Genomic DNA, 19,841 nt, shown 5'->3' with positions numbered 1-19,841 from the left:
GTAGATCTATATAAAACACAACAGCGTACTTATCAGACTAGAAATCATGATGCCCTTGTACCAGACTTCAGTCGACTTGAGAGGACCAGAAATGGAACCAGATACCTAGCATTGAAATTTTATAACTGTATACCAATATCTATTAAAAGTCTTGATTTTAACCAATTTAAGAGACAAATTAAAAATTATCTTCTGATGGGTGCTTTCTACTCATTTGAGGAGTACTTCAGATCTAAATTTTGTTTTGTCCTGTAATTTAATTAGTGTTTAGTTTTTAAATTTTAGTAATAGGTTTTTTTACTGAAGTACTGTCAACTTTTAATGTAATTTTAGACAATTTTAATTATTGCTGACCTGTAAAAGTACATTTGTACATTATTACCAATAAATACTCTACTCTACTCTATTGGCATTGTATTGGGGTTCACTCGCATTAAACGCTTCGCCACGGAGACAGTGTGTCATTATGTGCGAAGATCGACTAACTAAACGGATTAAACTTTTGACATTTTTGAATTATGTAAATCAAATTATTTTGATTTTGAATTGAAATGATTTAGAATTGAAAAAATACAACAAAATTTTGAACAAAGTTTTGAATTTCATAGTTTAAAGTGAGTCTTTTATCTTGAAAATAATATCATTTTGTGGACAAAGTTGTGAGTTATACAGTGGCTGTATCGGTTTTTGTCCTATTTTTGAAGTATTTGTGTAATTTGCAATATACTGCTAAAAATAAAATACTAAAAATTTTAATTCTACAAAAAACTAGTTCTGATAAGGTAATTTGAAGATAGGCCAGTTAATGAGTTTGGCTTGTATATGGATTTAATTTAAGCAAGCAGAACCTTTACTCATTATAGGCCAGGTGTTAACTTGATTTTGCTTCATTAGTGAACTTAATATCTCCAATTCAACTTTAAAATGGTTAGCAAATGTTCCAGTTGTAATGATGATCTTCTTGACAAGTTTGTCGCATGTGATAGCTGCCATGTTACTGTGCACCAGTCTGAACACTGTACTGGTTTATGCGCCTCTGAACTACGCGCTGTTGTTATCCAAAAAAGAACCTTAATGTATTTTTGTGCTGATTGTCGTTTATCTTTTAAAAGTGTACCCAAACTTATTAGGGAAATTGACAATTTTAAAAATGAACTTAGTGCTTTGAAACAGGACATGTTAAAACTTAAGGCTGAAAAAGGTGCTAATTCATTTTCTGTTGATGATGTGGTAAACGAGCTTCATGAACGGGAAAAAAGATCTAAAAACATCCTCATTTTTAATCTTCCTGAATTAAGTAACACTTCTGAAGATGCTTCTCAAGTAAAATCTATTTTATCAAAGGCCCATGCCTCCATCAACACAAATGAAGTCAAAATCTTACGCTTTGGAAATGTGAACAAGAATGGACATCGTCCCATTAAAGTAATTTTTTCTTCAGCAAGTGATGCTCTTCATGTTATTAAAAACAAACAAACAGTTAGTCGTGAAAAAAAGATATATTTTATTTTAGATCAAACCCCTAACCAAAGAAAGCTTTTAGATAGTCTTAGGTCCGAGCTTTCAGAGAGACAAAATGCTGGAGAGGTTAATCTCACGATTAAGTATTTCAATAACATACCTAAAATCATTCAAAAAAACCTTTAAACTCTACTGACTTGGGCAAGTTTACAGTCTATTACCAAAATGTCCGGGGTCTCAGAACAAAACTTACTGAATTAAGCCTCAATGTTTTTAATTGTACCTATGATATTATCATTCTTACAGAAACTTGGCTCAATAGTGACATTGCTGATGCTGAAATTGGTCTTGTCAATTACAATATCTATAGACAGGATCGTACACCTGCCTCTAGTTCATCTCTTAGAGGGGGTGGAGTATTAATAGCTATTTTAAAGAAATATTCATCATTACGAATCCAATCTGATCCTTCTATTGAACAGCTGTTTGTACGGTTCCACGGCAAACTTATTCTGGGAGCTCTATACATTCCACCTCAATCTCCAGCCTACACCTATCAAGTTCATGCTGACCAACTGATGCTTCTAAGTGAACAGTTTTCATCCCTGAAATTTCACTTATTTGGTGACTATAATCTCCCCTCAGCTAGGTGGAGAGTTGAAGATTATTGCTCTTCTGCAACCTCACAAACTTCATCACCTCTAGCTGTAGTTGATGCCATTGAGGTTGTTTCAAATATGTGTGCTTATCATAATCTTTTTCAATGTAACTTTATATTTAATAGCAGGGGTGTTATTCTGGATCTTATCCTGGCCCCAGAAGAGCTTGTCATTTCTGAAGCTGATGATGCTCTGGTTTCACCTGACTCTCATCATCCTCCTCTGTTAACATCATTGCAGCTTAATGTTTTTGATAGGTCAATTTCTGGTAACGAATATTATTATGATTTCCGTAATGCAAACTTTCCAGCAATTCACCAATGTCTAGAATATATAGAATGGGATAACCTGTTTCGTGGTAGAGATCTTTCCGACATGATCGCTATGTTTTATGACATTATTTACTCTCTCATTGAACATTTCACTCCAGTTAAATATTTTAGTACTAAGAAATTTCCTTGTTGGTATTCTTCTGAGCTTAAGCAATTGTTAAAGGAAAAAATAAAAGCTCATAAAATTTATAAAACCTTAAAGACTCCTGAAAGCTATGCTGATTTTTGTCATCTGAGAACAAATTGTAAAAATCTATCTAAATGCTGTTATGACAATTACATACGTTTCACCGAATTTTCTATACAAAATAACGCAAGGCATTTTTGGAAATTTGTAGGTAGCAAGCGTGAAAACAATTGTATACCTGACTCAATGACCCTGAATGACTCTGTAGCTTCATGTGGCAATGATATTGCCAACTTATTTGCAGATCACTTTTCATCAGTTTATGGTGATATTACTTTAAATTGCAATGTTGACCATATTCAGTCTCAACTCAATATCTCATCATATCGTATCCAGATTTCCAAAATTTACGAAAAGCTTTCATCATTAAGTGTCAACAAGGGTCCTGGGCCTGATGGTATACCACCTAATTTTCTTAAGGAGTTCAGTTTTGTACTATCGCGACCTTTGTTTCATATATTTAATAAATCTTTGGATGTAGGTCAGTTTCCAGACTTTTGGAAACTTTCTTATGTCACACCAATATATAAATCTGGTAATAAATCTAATATTAGTAATTACCGCCCTATATCTATTCTTAGTGTTATACCAAAGGTGTTTGAGAGTATTATAACTGATTTCCTCACCTTCGATAGCTCCGGGATCCTAAACTCTCAGCAATTTGGTTTTACTACAGGTAAGTCTGCTGAACTGAGTTTGTTGACCTATGTTGATTTTCTGTCTGAAGCCTTGGAGGAGGGACTTCAAGTTGATTCAATTTATACTGACTTTTCCAAGGCCTTTGACAGGGTAAATCATGAACTCCTGATTCAAAAGCTTAGCTCCTATGGCATAAGTGGACCTTTGTTGCAGTGGTTACAGAGTTATTTAACCGAAAGATTTCAACAAGTTCGAGTAAACCACTTTTACTCACAAACCTTTCCAGTTAAGTCAGGTGTACCACAGGGGTCCCATTTGGGTCCATTACTCTTTAATATATTTATTAATGATATTACCAACTGTTTTCACGATTGTAACGCCTTGCTATTTGCTGATGACTTGAAGTGCTTTAAAGTTATAAAAAATCATTATGATGCTGCCATATTGCAATCAGAACTGAATAACCTCTCTGCATGGTGTTCACTTAACGGTATGAACCTTAATTCAATCAAATGTCATGTAATTAACTTTAACCGTACTCACCACCCAATATTATCAAACTATTACATTGATGGCCAATTGCTCAACACTGTTAATAGAATCAAGGACTTGGGGATTACACTGGAAAACTCTCTTTGTTTCAATACTCACATCATCAATGTCATTCAAACATCTATGAAAATGCTGGGTTTTGTAAAAAGAACAACTCGTGATTTTACAAACATATCCAGTATTAGAGTTCTTTACTTCTCTTTGGTCAGGTCTCACCTTGAGTATTGTTCTTCAGTGTGGTCCCCACACTACTTGGTCTACATTAGGAAACTTGAACAAGTCCAAAATAGTTTCTTCCGTTACATTGCTTTTAAGCTTCATACCTATCAAGATTACGCTGTATGGCAGCATCAACTGCAGGTCCCTTCTCTTGCAAGCAGGAGAAAACAAAGGGACCTTTTGCTATTATTCAAGATCTTAAATGGTATATGCAGTTGTTCTCAACTACTTAATAAGATCGCACTGTTTGTACCACCTCGCACCACTAGACAAGTGCGAACATTTTATGTACCATTCCACAGGTTTAATTATTCACTTTTTTCATTCGTACCCAGAGTCTTGAATTTAGCAAACTCCCTTTGCAATTTACAACTGTTCGACAACTCCATCAGTCGTTTTAAAAGAAATTTAGATGGGATCAATATTTGAGTGAATCGTCTGTAATTTGTTAACTTGGTTTTGTAATTTGTTAACTTGGTTTTATGATATTATTTCATAGTACATATTTACTTCTAATATTATATTTATATTTCTGTATGTCTGTTTTTTATATTATATTATGTTATTGTTTTTTTTCTGTACACTATGTATTTTTGTAGAATTGGGCTTGCCCGTAAAATAAATAAATAAATAAATTAAACAAAACATAGAGTAAGAAAATAATATATTAGGTAAATATTGATAGAAATTTTGATGGTAATCAAATTATGTAAATAAAAGTATTACATACTATGTATTTTGGTAGGTTCAAATAGGTAGGTACCTATGATACATTTACAATTTTTACGTATCTGTTGCTTTAAAAACTATTTAAAAATCACTACAATTATAAACTTTTTTGTTTCTGTCCTCACAACAATAAAACTAATATATTATACATTTGTTTACCTTCATATTGAACAATTGTTTATTATTGACAGATCATTTCAACACCCAATCAGAACCTGTATACGCTGTGAGCCCGTATGTAGAGGGAATATTTACAAAGTCGCGAGCGCCAGTAGTGACAAGTCTGTAAACGTTTACTGGAAATTTGACATATATGTCAAAGTGATTAATTTAAAATTAAAATTAAAAACATTAATTATAAAAAATATTAGTTGGTCAAAGTTGTGGTATATATTTTTACCTTAAATATACTTACGTTTTAAATACTGAATTTAAGTTTTTTAATGTTCCGTAATATGTAATTATAAATTATTAATCTTAGCGCCATCTACACGATAATTGTGAAAGTATCCGAACTAAGAAATTCATATTTTATCAATAGAACGTCAAAATGATTAGCAAAATCTTAAAAAAATCGATTACAATTTAATTACTTTTTTGCGTTGTAAATATTAAGCGATAACAATTAAATAATAAATTTAAAAATTACCGGTGAAAGTTGAATTAGTAACCGCTAGGAGCGACACCAGCGAAGCTCAGAGCATATAACGACTAATAAATTTCGCAATCACTTGCATCGTGCAAAGTGGCTATGTTCAAATATCATAACAAAATTTGATCAACTATTTTTAACATTGTCAAAATAACTGTCAAAGTTGATGTTGATATTTTGATCTGCTCCTGTAAAAGATAAAAGTTTTGGTGTTTTTTGGAAGATAAAGTATTGGTTAATAATTAATTTAGTGTTTATAAACAAAAACATTTCAGTATATAGTGGTTTCAAACTTATTTCCCCCTAAATGGGGGATAAAAGTGAGTCAGGGACGTCTCTTTTGACGCGAGTGACTGCGGATAATGGTGATATTATTAGTAAAATGGAATTGAATATGCAAGATGATGGACAAAATGCGAGACCGAACATTAAACAATTCAATTTGCTTTCAGATAAGTATAATCTTGATAATATTTGGGTTTGCATTGAAAGGATTGGTGATGATCTTAATTTGGGAAAATTACATGCAATTACGATTGGGCACCTTATTTTTAAAAAATTAAAATTAACGAATGTTCGAGAAATTAAAAGTATAGGTAGGAACCGTGTAAAAGTTTTGCTTACTTCTCGGTTAGAGGCAAATAACCTCGTCAATATCAGCTCACTTAAAGAACAAAATTTGAAAGCATATATTCCTAGTCATTTACTAGAAATAAAAGGTGTGGTGAAAGACGTTGACACTAGATATGATGTGAAATATCTCATGGATAACATCGAAACTTCTTCTAATATTTTGAGTATATATAGGACTAAGCGTAGGGTACAAAAAGAAGATAAAATTGAATATGTGGACAAAAAAACTATAATTATAACTTTTGAAGGCAATATTTTACCGAATTATGTTGCCTTTAATATAGTATATTTTTGCGTTGAACAGTTTTTTGGCCGAGTTGTTCAATGTTTTAAGTGTTTAAAATTTGGGCATGTTTCAGGGCAATGCCGAAGTACACAGGAACTATGTATACAGTGCGGTGAAATTAAAAATAAAGACCATCATTGCGAAAAAAGTATGTTTTGTATACATTGCAAAAATAACGAACATGTGACAATATAAAAAAAATGTCCATTTTATGAAAAACAAAAGAAAATTAAGAATATTATGATAGAACAAAAAACTACTTTTGTGGAAGCTAGATTAATATGTGAAAACTCCCTTTTCAGCACTCATCAGTCCCAACTCTTTCTCTTGTTTAAATAATAATGAAAAAGAATTTCCATCCCTACCAATTAATAATAATGATAAAAATCTTGGTCCGACTCGGCCAACTGTAGAAATTAATAGATCTCAATTTTTGACTCAATCGAACTCTAATATAAATAATTCAAATGAACACTCAGGAAAGAAAAGAAAAGCAAATTCACCTATTTTAGAATCAACATCTCATAAACCGATGTTCCCCTTCACTTTTGGACCGTCTCAACCTTTGCCAACTAATTCTTATACACCGAATAATAATATCGAAAATAAAACTGAACTAGCTAAATCTGTAGCAACATTTATAATAAACTTTTTAAAAAATATTCATACAGTAGAAGACATAAAAACCTTAGACAACAAAATAATTATTAAAGAAGTAGAACAGTTCATAATTAATTCATAATGTCAGTACAACATAATTTAAAAATAAGTCAGTGGAATTCCAGATCTGCTATATCAAACAAAGGTAGTTTAATGCATTATTTAAATAATAAAAGTATAGACATCCTCCTAATTAGTGAAACATGGTTCAAAAAAGATATTAGTTATCATTTTAAAAATTATAATTTGGTTAGAAAATACAGAAATGATGGCTTTGGTGGTGTAGCTCTTCTCATCCACAATTCAATTACTTTTAGCGAATTAAATTTAAACTCTAATTTTAATACGGAAATAGAAGTTTGTGGTGTAACAATTAAATATAAAACAAAGGATCTGAATATTTTATCTATATATCTAAAAGTAAAAGTTCAGTAAATGATTGGACAAACATCTTCTCGCAAGTTAATAATTCAGCAATTATAGGAGGAGATTTTAATGCTCACCATACTATTTGGGGATCTAGTTATAATAACACAGTTGGAACACAGCTTATTAATACTGCAGATGATCTCAACCTTATCGTAATAAATAATGGCGAGCCTACTGTTCTTACTCGACCAGATCAAAATAGTTCAGCAATTGATGTAACTTTTGTTACTCCTGACATAGCTAATAAAATCCACTGGTACATACATTCTGACACACTAGGCTCTAATCATTTTATTATCAATATTGAAATATTAGATAGTACTACAACTGAAGAGTTTATACCCAGAAGTAAGTGGAACATTAGAAAAGCCAATTGGACTCTATACACATAATACACAACATCAGTTGAAAATTTTTTTAATAGTGTTTACGAAATGGACAGTACATCTGATAAATATAGCTTTCTAATTGATAGTATGAATCATGCTGCGCACATTTCAATCCCGCAATATAAAACTTTTAAAAATAAAATTCGTTGTTCCCCACCTTGGTGGAATACAGAATGTGATACAATTATTAAAGAAAGGCAAGAAGCACTGACAGAATATAAAAAAAAAATGCTAATTTTAATAATTATATAAAGTGTCAAGCTAGCATGGCTAAAACTAAGAAGAATCTAAAATTTATAGCTAAAAAGAGTTGGAAAGATTTTGTGTCTTCTCTAAACAAAAATACTCCAACTACAACGTTGTGGAAGCAAGCCAGACTAAATAGAAAATCAATTCCAAATGCATACAATTTGGATAACACCTTAGAGGATGAAATCTTTGATAAAATTGCTCCGCCATCTGTTAAGCCACCTAATACTCATAATTATATTCCAGATAAGCAAAGCCATTTTTTACTAGAACCTTTTAATATTACAGAACTAGAATATGTTCTAAAAAATCGAAATAACACGAGTCCAGGATTTGATAATATTAAATATCCAATGATTCAACATCTCCCTAAAATTGCCAAACTTCTAATGTTAGATATTTTTAATTGTGTAATCAGCAATAAATCAGTTATTGATCAATTTCACGATGTAATTGTTTTACGAATATTAAAACCAGGTAATAACTCAAATTTGGCTCAGTCATATATAGACCGATTTCTCTTATGTCCTGTATGTTGAAAACTCTAGAACGAATGATAAAACACAGGTTGGAATGGTGGGTAGAAAAAAATAAACTTCTTCCAGATTTTCAGTTTGGTTATAAAAAAGGATATGGTACTGTAGACGCACTTTCTACACTAGTAACAGATATTCAAAACACATTTTCCAACAACACCTATTTACCTACTATATGCTTAGACATTGAAAGTGCATATGACAATGTCAGTCTTGACATTTTAAGGGAAAAATTGATAAAACATTAATGTGTGCCGATTTAGACTCATTTAATTTTATTCGCCATTTTCTGGTCCAGGTATGTATTGTATTTACTGAGAGTTGCAACTTATCAGTCGCTTCTTCACTAGTGTCTCCTATCGCTAGTATAGCTGTATCATCAGCGAAGGTGGCAATAGTGTTCTGTTCTAGTTCTGGAATGTCACACGTATACAATAGGTACAGGACCGGACCTAATACGCTCCCTTGTGGCACGCCAGCTTTGATCTCCCTTAAATCGGTGTACACTTCTTCTTGTTTAACTCTGAAATATCTATTTGCAATGTATGATTCTAGGATTTCCGAATACTGTTTAGGCATGAACGTTCTTAGTTTATAGTTTAAACCCTCATGCCAGACTTTATCAAATGCCTGTGCTACGTCCAAGAAGATTGTAGAGCAGACTTTCTTTTCTTCTAATATTTTTTCTATTATATTTGTTATTCGGTGAACTTGATCTATAGTGGAATGTTTATTTCTGAAACCAAATTGATGATTTGGTATAAGATTTTTTCTTTCTATTATTGGTTTTAATCTTTTCAATAGGAGTTTTTCAAATAATTTTGACATCACCGGAAGGAGTGATATTGGTCGATACGATGTCACCTCATTAGGAGGTTTACCTGGTTTAGCGATCATAATGACTTCGGCTAGTTTCCAGAATCTCGGAACATATCTCAATCTAAAAGCAGTATTTATTAGGTTTGTCAGCTTAACAGTGATTATCTGTGAAGATCGTATTACCCTCAAATTCAGCTTGTCGCCATATTACATTTTTGTTTATGCTTAAAAACAAAATATGTAGATAATGTTATTTTATGAGGATCAGTAGCGGAGGGATTATTAAATAACTCTGATATTATTTTAAATATGTATTATGTGGATTATGTGCAGAAATAAAATACTCAGTGTAAGATATGTTTTTATGCGCCCGCTTATGATCAAATGAAATGTTTTCGAAAGTCATGCCGCTATGATTACTAGGGAGGTGTTAGGTATTTAAAACGTTACAAGTACGGAAATACCGATTTAAAGTTGCCTACTCAATTTAGTACAAGGATCAAATACATTAGTATTTGTACTCAGTCAAGGATCAAATACATCAGTATTTGTACTCAGTACCGCTGAGAACCGGTATCAAAAGGAACAGTTACAAGTCCGCACTGATTTTGCTCGTCTCTACTTGCGACAGCCAGCGGTTGAGTTTAATATGCTCTCCGCGTAACACTAGAAAAATAAATACACAGGTCGCCCGTCCCGCCGGCGCAGGTTGTGTCTCGGTTGGGTTCAATTTGCGCCAGGCCTTATTGGTGCAAGAAATTTGAGAACACACACTGGTAAAAAGCCTCAAAAGTGTGATACTTCTTTTAATCAATTTACGTAAATTTGAAATCACGTTTGAAAAGACACACGTTGGTGTGTTTGTTTAATATAATTTATTAATGCTTTGTATTTTGAGAACTATCTCAGAAGTGGAAATCGAAACGTCAAATTAATTTAATTTTAAAGTAAAATTTTGACTGATTCCCAACAAAAATAGTAAATAGCCTTCATAATTGTAAACTTTTTTCTAAACAATTTGCTGTTTCTCCAATATTCAGTATAAGATTTCATTTAAGTTATTAAATCAATTTTTTTCTCCTCTTTATTTACATTTTCCTTCACCTAAATAAAAAAATGTTATTAATAAAAGTTATGCAAATTTTTGCAGACGCGAAAAGTTTGGTACCAAATATTGAATATTTTAAAAAACCGAGGCTCAAATCTAAATAACCACAAACTGGAAGTCTGCTTTACTGATTTAGTTTGTTTATTACATTTATTTCTTCTACACTTTTGTCACGCTTTATTCTTGTTTTATATAATCTAGTTTCTGCATAAATTTGTCTTTATACTAAAATGTGTACATTTGGTTTATATTTTAGGTTGTTCAGGCAGTGAGAACAGAATAAAAATGATGAAAACACCTGAACATTCATTTCATGAGGAAGAAGGTTTGGGTAAATACATTGAAGAAAGAACATTAAGTAAAAATATGACAGTTCAAGCTGGAAATGGACCTTACACATGTGCAATTTGTTTAACACCATTTACTGCAACTTGTACCCTGAAATCACATATGATGACTCACACTGGAGAAATGCCTTATCAGTGTGATACTTGTTTGAAACAGTTTACTGCACCAAGTGCTCTGAAATCACATATGGTGACTCACACTGGAGAAAAGCCTTATACGTGTGATACTTGTTTGAAACAGTTTACTCAAGCCGGTCATTTGAAACGGCATATGATGGCTCACACTGGAGAAATGCCTTATAAGTGTGATACTTGTTTGAAACAGTTTACTGCACCAAGTGCTCTGAAATCACATATGGTGACTCACACAGGAGAAAAGCCTTATACGTGTGATACTTGTTTGAAACAGTTTACTCAAGCCGGTCATTTGAACCGACATATGATGACTCACACTGGAGAAAAGCCTTACAAGTGCGAGACTTGTCGTAAGCAGTTTACTCGAGCCAGTAGTTTGAAATCACACATGATGGCTCACACTGGAGAAAAACCTTATAAGTGTGATATTTGTTTTAAACAGTTTACTGCACCAAGTGCTCTGAAATCACATATGGTGACTCACACTGGAGAAAAGCCTTATACGTGTGATATTTGTTTTAAGCAGTTTACTCATGCCAATATTTTGAAATCACATATGATGACTCACACTGGAGAAAAGCCTTATAAGTGTGATATTTGTTTTAAGCAGTTTACTAAAACCAGTCATTTGAAAGCACATATGATGACTCACACTGGAGAAAAGCCTTATAAGTGTGATATTTGTTTTAAACAGTTTATTACAACCACTCATTTGAAATCACATATGATGACTCACACTGGAGAAAAGCCTTATAGGTGTGATATTTGTTTTGAGCAGTTTACTCATGCCAATAGGTTGAAATCACATATGATGACTCACACTGGAGAAAAGCCTTATAAGTGTGATATTTGTTTTAAACAGTTTACTACAACCACTCATTTGAAATCACATATGATGACTCACACTGTAGAAAAGCCTTATTATAAGTGTGATATTTGTTTTGAGCAGTTTACTTATGCCAATATTTTGAAATCACATATGATGACTCACACTGGAGAAAAGCCTTAAGAGGAGTATGTAGTCGACCGCGTGGTTGAATTTGAGATTTACGCCGAGCCATCGCTTTGAAACGCAATTGTAGCATGTGGCAACGTGGGGATCAACGTACGAAGACTCGCACAGCAGGACCGGGTTTATTTTATTTTCGTTGCAAACGGACTGAGTAAACCGCCGTGTAGTGAGAATAGGATTATAATATAAAGTAAAATGGTGAAAATTTCTTATAAATAAATTTTAATTTTGTTGAAAAATCCTAGGCTAAATGATTTTTTTTTTCTTTTTTGTAGTATTAACATTTTTATTTTTTAAAGACTTCGTACGTTTCGGCGTAATGCGCGATTACAAAATTTAATTTTTTTTAAATTAAAATACAAATATCACATACAATTGTTACTTAAAAATATACTAAAATATAATAAAGGTTGTTTTGTGTGTTATTAGTTTATTTTGAACGCCAGTAGTTTGAGTTTCTTCGCCTACAAATATCTACATTATTTTGTCATCAAAAATAATGTATGATAAGTGAAATGTCTTTGAAAAAAAAAGCAAAAATTGTAATACATACCCAAATGTAATTGTATTTTTTAGGGAAAATTTTTATATTTTTTCTTGATAGGAGCTTTTATAAAAACTTGTATTGACTGTCTAATTTTTCTTTTTAGGTAATAAATATATGTGATATTTGTAATGTAAAGCAAGAAAATTTAAACTTTGAGTTTTTAAAAAAATAAAATTTTTAATACTATAAAAAAGATAGTTAGTCGAATCCCCAAGATTTTTTGAACCGAAATATTTTCACGGCTATGATTTTTACAAAACACTTACAGTGTTGTTTCATCAATAAATGTTAATTTAAATATAATATAATATATTTAGATGTCTACATTTTTTATCAGTCACCAGGATATCAAAATTTTAATTAACACGGTATACCTATAAGTTCTTACTAACAGTTACTTAAAACTATATATTTTTGTATTATTAGAATGGAATTTGGAATTCAAAATAGTTAAGTACCTACTAATGGTTGGTGAAAACTATATATTTTTGTAAACTTAATACTAAAAACATATTGATATTTCGATTTTCAGGTGAAAACATTTTCAAAAGTTTATACAAAAAACTTACAGTTGATGATAGTGACTTTTTGTACGATTACAATTTTACTGATGGACGTAGTCAGTCTAACGTTTAAAACATAGTAATATAATGAAACCTAAATAAATGACGGTGTTACGACTTTATCCCTTATCGGTATCCCCTTTGGATGTAGCGGATCTAATAACTCTGGTAATAAACAATTGTTATAAAATATCTTTAACTTTGGTAACATTGTTTCTTTCCAAAATAGGTCATCTCGAGTGATCTATAACAAACAAAAAATTTAAATATTATAAAAATTAATATATTGTTATTAGTCATATCCGAAATATGTTAATAATAACTCCTAAAATGATTATATTAAAAACTATACCTTTTCTACAAGGATACCGTGAGGACTCCATATCAAAAAATATCCAAATTGCCGGTCTGTAATGGCCAATTGCCCCTGAATTTGAAAATAGTAATTATGATTACGCTTCAAATGAAGTTCGCCGTTTATTAGTTCAGCAAAAGATATTTTTTTTGAGATAATTCCATCTGTAGGTGTGTGTTCCTTGATAGATAGAGGGCATTTAATTTCAATAAGGGCTTGGTCCCCTATGAGACCATCTGGACTTGCACCCAAAAATGGATATTGCTGATCGATATGGAAACCACTCTCGTTAACTTTTAGATTGAATTTTTTTTCAAATTCCAACAAAGCCTTTGATTCGTTTTCATTTCCATACCGAGTAGCCTTATTGCCAAAAAAGTTTCCATACAGTAAATTTTTAATTGTATTAATAGGCGAAGTAGTGGATCTCATTTTGCAAATTTGCCCAAAATTCGAAGCTGTAAGCCTTACCAATCTTTCTTGAATCCATTGAGGATTAGACTTTTGCCCCAACGTATTTCTCTCAATTTTTTTTATTTCGCCGGGCGTTTTTGCGAGAGATGTTATAAAATCTTGTGCCTTCTGTTTATACTCGTCGCTATTTGGATTTAAGGGCAGATAGTTGGCATTGGGGCCGTAATCCTGATCTGGCAGGTTTTGTTTAGCCGATTTCTTTTTTTTTTGGAAACAAAGTTCTTCTAGCTTTAATTTTGGCGTGCTCTTTTTTCTTTTTTAAATAAAATTTTTTATAAAAGCCTTTTGGACTATTGCCAAACATTGTTTTATTTATCATTCGATGGTATTCACCACCCGAATTGAACGATAGTGCTGCCGCTTCGCACCTCGTCTGATATGACCCTCTTAATGAAAAATTTATTCTTTTACCCCCAATGAATTTACACACAACGCTGTTATAGTGCTCTGCCAAGTTATTGTCCATGTTCATAATAAGACTACTTGCATTGTCAATAACTCTTTGAAGGGCACTCATTACGTCTTCATAGATACCACATTCTTTCATAACGGGTATTATATTTGTATCTTGACCCTCGCATTTAAAATATTTTATAGTTTTACAAAGGTTGTGCTCTCCAAAAACATGACTGGGCGCATTATTTATATCATTTCGGAGCAACTGAACTTTTTCTTCTAAACTTGTGTTTTCTCCGATTCGGTAGGTTGTTGCTTTCGTGATCGCACTTCTGAGGCGCATAAACCTAGACAGAACACATTTTCTTAGAGTTATTGGCACAGGTTTATTTTGAGAATTACTTCTCTTCTTGCCTAAAATCAAAAACAATATTAGTTTCATTAATAATTTCACAATATTTTAAAACTTACTGCTGATTTCTCGTATTTTTTTGGCAAAATTTCTTAAAATATGATTTTTGCATTCAATTTTCTGCACCAAGCAATTTTCATATGGTCTTATTTCTAACAGTTTCCTATATACAGAGGAATCACCATCACCAACCATTTTAGAATATTTTATACCATATTGATTAAGGCTATTTCTGAAACCCTCTGCTATGATATCTGTTTCCATAGCTGCTGAACTGCCCGTCCAATTTTTAAAGCATCTATGTGTTGGAGTTTCTTGTTCTTTGCTCTCATGCCATGAACAAATGGAGCAATATTTATTTCTGACTCCAAGAAATAATAGTTTACCCGTATTGTATCCAATAATACAAGCCTAAAACAATAATTAACAATGCAACAGTATGAAATAATGTTATATAGATTGCAGCTGTTTTATTACAACTTATTACTTACGACTCCGGACATGGCATCGTAATTAACGTTATACGACCTTTTACTCCAGGCTCCATCTGTAACAACGGTTATGCATGGAATGCCGTTTTCGTCAACGTTCCCAGCATCTTTAGCCATTTTTATTTCTTCTGCGGCTGCCAGTTCCATCGTTTGCCATGCTGATGCCCTAATAAACTCTGCAACTTGTTCGTGATAGTTGTTATAAGTCTTTAACGTCATGAATGGTAGGTCTAGAGTTGCAGCCAGTTCAGATGTCTGAGAATATCCAATACCAGTAGATATGGATCCCAACACAATGGATGAATTAATATTTACCTTATTTTCAGACTTTTTATCTGATGTGATTGTTTTTAGGCAGTTGCACATTTGGCATTTTAGGTAAAATTCCGAGAAAAGGCCAGTTCTTTTTTCGCCAACCAGCTTCATATCGATAATTGAACAATCAAATGGCTTATGTTTTTCTCCATTTAAAATATGCTCAAAAAAATATTCGATATTAATTAAGCGTCTTCCTTGACCGAATGTTTTCCTAAAATCAAGTCTAAATAAACGTGTGGCAGATAAATTAGAGTCACAATGAACAAGTTTCGTACATTGTTACCCTGCAGTTTAAATACAATTAAGTTAATTATATTATTATTCTAAATAATTTCACTTACTCCTGAAAAATTGCGTCACTAGTGGAATAGGTTTCACAGTCCATATTTTCTTTGTTAGCTCTAAAAAGTATTCGTATTGATCATAAAATCTATTAGTGTGCTCATTTACAAGCTATACATTTTTACCGATCACAGTGCCTATTTACTTATAAAAAAAATTGTGAGAAGGTTAAAGTTTAGTTCGTTTCCAATTTCAATTCATAAAAAGAAGACGATACAATTAAAAAATATTTAAAACGATTTATGCTATCTGATGCTTTTCCATTTTACGTAGGTATTAAAACCACAGTTTTGTAAATGTTCTATGTAACCTACGTTCGTTTTCAAGTAATAAAGTTATAGAATGGTAAAAATATATAGAAAGTTAAAAATTGAAAATACTAAAAAAATTATAAAATTCGTCTTAAAATATCATCTTTTTGCAAAATAAATTTTACAATTGTCGTTTGTTTGACATATTTTTAGTTGTTTTTTTGGTTATAATTTTTACTTGTTTTTTGTCAAAAATCTAGTTAATCTTATTTACATACACTTTTTAAGATATAGATGACATATGTTTCTCATGGAGTTTTTATGTTATCTTCGGTAGTATTTTTTAACACTAATCAATATTATTCACTATAAAAATACCTATTTTTTTCTAAAGTATTACTACCAACTCATTTTTCTATTCGAGTTGATTATTCAACTGCTACGTTCTATACTATTCGTATGATTGTGGAACAACCTATATAATTTATCAAATAAAATCGGTCGCAATCTTTCGTTATAATTCCGTATACGATCGTATATTACATATGTTATTTAAAAAAACTACTATAATTACATATTTATCCCTTATCATTATTATTTATACTTACATTTCAGATGTACTAGAATTCCCTGAATCCAATGCTGGTGTTATGTTAGTGCTATGGCAATTAGAAGAATCAGCCAATTTTTCTGATTTTCTTAATCTAAAAATTTCATTCAATTTTAAGTTGCCTTTCAAGAAATAGCTAATTATAATGTTTCATTATTATTATAATTAATTTAACTTTTTATAATTAGTGTACAGGTGCCATAAATAACAAATACGTTCTTGCTACGTTTTATTACATCAACAATAAAGTTCGAGATGATAAAGTTATTACAACTTACCTAGCTATCGCCTTGCATCTTTTTCGTACACTTTTTCTAACCGTCGATACACATAATCGTTTATTCTTTTTGTTTCTCTCGTCTCTTCTTACGCGACCCATGGTCTTCGTTTGTAAAGCAAACTATAATAAAAACTGTTTTTCACACTACTTTTTACACTTAGTCTCACACAATGAACAACAGAAAATTATTAATTAATATAATTAAAAAGAACACAACAACTAACACAATATACGAAAAAACTAAAAATCCCGACAGCCAACTCTGTAATCGACGAACGTAATTTGGTGGCACGCGCCAGACGATAATTATAATCAAACTGCAATATCCTTTTCTAACATCAAAAACATTAGCCAGACAGTGCCGCTAACGGCGACTCCCTCACATCGACGTTGTCAGATCCGCTGGAAAGTTCGAGCGTCTTCTGATTTGGTCATTATTTTTTTGAAAATTTTGAAGCATGGAATGTAGGACTTACATTCATTTTTATTGAATACATTATTAGTTCATATATTAAGAAAAATCATATTAAACGCCGCACTGCTGCATTTTTTTAAATAAACGTATCATTTTCAAATTAACAAAAAAAAATTTTGGTTTTTCAAAAATATAAAAACAGAGCGATAAAAAGCCTTTTTTTTTGAAGCAAAACCCAAAATTTTATTTATTTCAGTTAAGCCGTTTTCCTTCATTTTTATGCCCCGTTTACTCATTTTTATGGCTGGTACACAGGCCTCTTAAAAGTGTAATATTTGTTTTAAGCAGTTTACTAAAATCAGTTATAGTGATAAAATTGATTCAAAAATGACATAACCCAGACATCCAAAGTGAAAGTTATCCTCCCAACACCACATTGTTCTATTTTGTTGTATTTTATATATAATGTTCAGAAAAAGTCACACCTTTTTGAACGTCGGGTTTGGGGGGGGGGGGGGAGAGGGGGGAAAAGTCGGTAAATTCGTAGTTTTTTACCAATATTTCTAAAACTATGAGATTTAGCATGAACAAACTTCTATACAAAAATGTTCTACATTAAATTTGAAATAAAAAAAGCCCTATACATAATCCTTCTAAAATGAACTGTTCCAAAGTTACGGAGGTAGTGTAGTATAATTGGTCCAAAAAAAGGCCTAACCCAGACATCCAAAGTAAAAGTTTTCCTCCAACACCAAATTGTTCTATATGGTCCACATATTGTTCAGTAAAAAGTTACACCATTTTGAGCGTCCGGTTTGGGAAGGAGATGGGGGAGAAGTCGGTAAATTAGTAGTTTCTTTACGTTTTTCGTCAATATTTCTAAAACTATGTTTAAGCGTAAACAATGTTCTATACAAAAACGTTCTACATAAAATTTAAAACCAAAAAGGCCCTATCCATAATTGTTATAAAATCAACGGTTCCAGAGTTACGGAGGGTGAAATGTGGAGGTTTTCGAAACTTTTTATATGTTTTAGGCAATTGATGATGATTTTGGGTGGTGAGGTTGACGTTTCTTCAAGGGTTTATCACTAACATACCATCGGTCACTGAAATAGCAAATCCTGTTAAAGAAAATTTCTTTCAATCAGTAAAAATATTATAAATTGCCCAAAAAATATAAAAAGTATCGAAAACCTCCACTTTTCACCCTCCGTAACTCTGGAATCGTTGATTTTATAACAATTATGCATAGAACCTTTTTTGTTTTAAATTTGATGTAGAACAATTTTATATAGAACATTGTTTACGCTAAAGCATATTTGTAGAAATACATATTTAGAAAAACATAAAAACATACACATTTTTAGAAAAACATAAAAAAAACTATTAATTTACCGATTTATCCCCCATCTCCCCCCCAAACCGGACGCTCCAAATGGTGTAACTTTTTACTGAACAATATCTGGACCATATAGAACAATTTGGTGTCGGAGGAAAACTAACGTAAAAAACGCACTGCATGGTGGACAAAAGACTTAGAAAAAATAGTACAAGAAAAGAAGCAACTGTGGAAAAAATACCTAACAGACAGAAAGCAAGAAAGCTATGACAAGTACAAAGAAAAAAGAACAGAAGTTGAACAGATGGTTAAAAATAACAAAGACAGAACGTGGGTAGAATTTGGGAATAAATTAACAGAAGCATTCGGTGAAAACCAGAAATTGTTCTATAGCACACTTAAGAGCATGAGAAAACCAAAACCAAATACATTGAAAAACGTGAAGGATAAGAATGGAACCATACTTACAGAAGAGAATGAAATTATGGAGAGGTGGAGAGAATACTTTGAAGAACTCTTGGAAGTGGAACAAGTAGAAGGAGATAAGATAGAACAAAACAAAAATCAACACACTCCACAAGAGCAACAGGAACAGATAGGAAATATAACACAAAAAGAATTAACAAATGTAATCAACAAAATCAAGATGGGAAAAGCACCGGGACATGACGATATAACTGCAGAAATGGTGAAATACATGAATGAAGAAAGACAACAAGAATTACTAAACATCATGAACCAAGCTAAAAATGAAAAGAAAGTACCACTAGACTGGCAGATGGGCATTATAACACCATTGTATAAAAAAGGAGGTAGCAAAGAATGCTCAAACTATAGAGGAATAACACTTGGAAGCACAGTAGGAAAACTCTATGCTAGTATACTAGAAAACAGGCTAAGAGAAAAACTGGAAAACACCTTTGAGGAGAGCCAGAGTGGTTTCAGAAAAGAGAGAGGGACGAACGATCAGATTTTCATAATAAGACAAATAATAGAAAAAGCTCTTAAAACA

General features: G+C 31.9%; 2 protein-coding genes across 3 annotated transcripts in view; one reads left to right on the top strand and one right to left on the bottom strand.

Annotated features, from left to right (window-relative positions):
• The window catches only part of LOC126886834 (zinc finger protein 883-like), a 32,591-nt gene that overhangs the window by 4,136 nt on the left and 8,614 nt on the right, over positions 1-19,841 (top strand). The window contains exon 3 of one of the 2 annotated variants that reach the window (XM_050653978.1): positions 10,796-12,272. The exons of the other annotated variant lie outside the window; for it this stretch is intronic. Coding sequence (XP_050509935.1) covers positions 10,796-12,030 — 1,235 coding nt within the window. The 3' untranslated portion in view covers positions 12,031-12,272. Of the gene's footprint in view, positions 1-10,795; positions 12,273-19,841 lie in introns of those variants that run through there. 2 annotated transcript variants of the gene reach the window in all.
• LOC126886977 (uncharacterized) lies at positions 13,238-13,930 on the bottom strand. Its single transcript, XM_050654210.1, has 2 exons — positions 13,496-13,930; positions 13,238-13,387 (listed from the first exon to the last, which is right to left on the bottom strand). The coding sequence occupies exons 1-2, from the start codon at positions 13,928-13,930 to the stop codon at positions 13,238-13,240; spliced, it is 585 nt and encodes a 194-aa protein (XP_050510167.1).

Source organism: Diabrotica virgifera, chromosome 1 (assembly GCF_917563875.1).
Source record: "Diabrotica virgifera virgifera chromosome 1, PGI_DIABVI_V3a".
In the NCBI taxonomy this organism is placed as follows: Eukaryota; Metazoa; Arthropoda; class Insecta; order Coleoptera; family Chrysomelidae; genus Diabrotica; species Diabrotica virgifera.
The sequence above is the reverse complement of the archived record's forward strand: the minus strand, read 5'-3'. Positions and strand labels throughout refer to the sequence as shown.

Excerpts from the sequence above, each read along its gene's own strand:
- LOC126886977 (XM_050654210.1), bottom strand. The coding sequence starts at position 13,930 with ATGAGATCCACTACTTCGCCTATTAATACAATTAAAAATTTACTGTAT. Across the intron at positions 13,388-13,495 it reads ACGGTATCCTTGTAGAAAAG|ATCACTCGAGATGACCTATT; the intron begins GTATAGTTTTTA and ends TGTTTGTTATAG.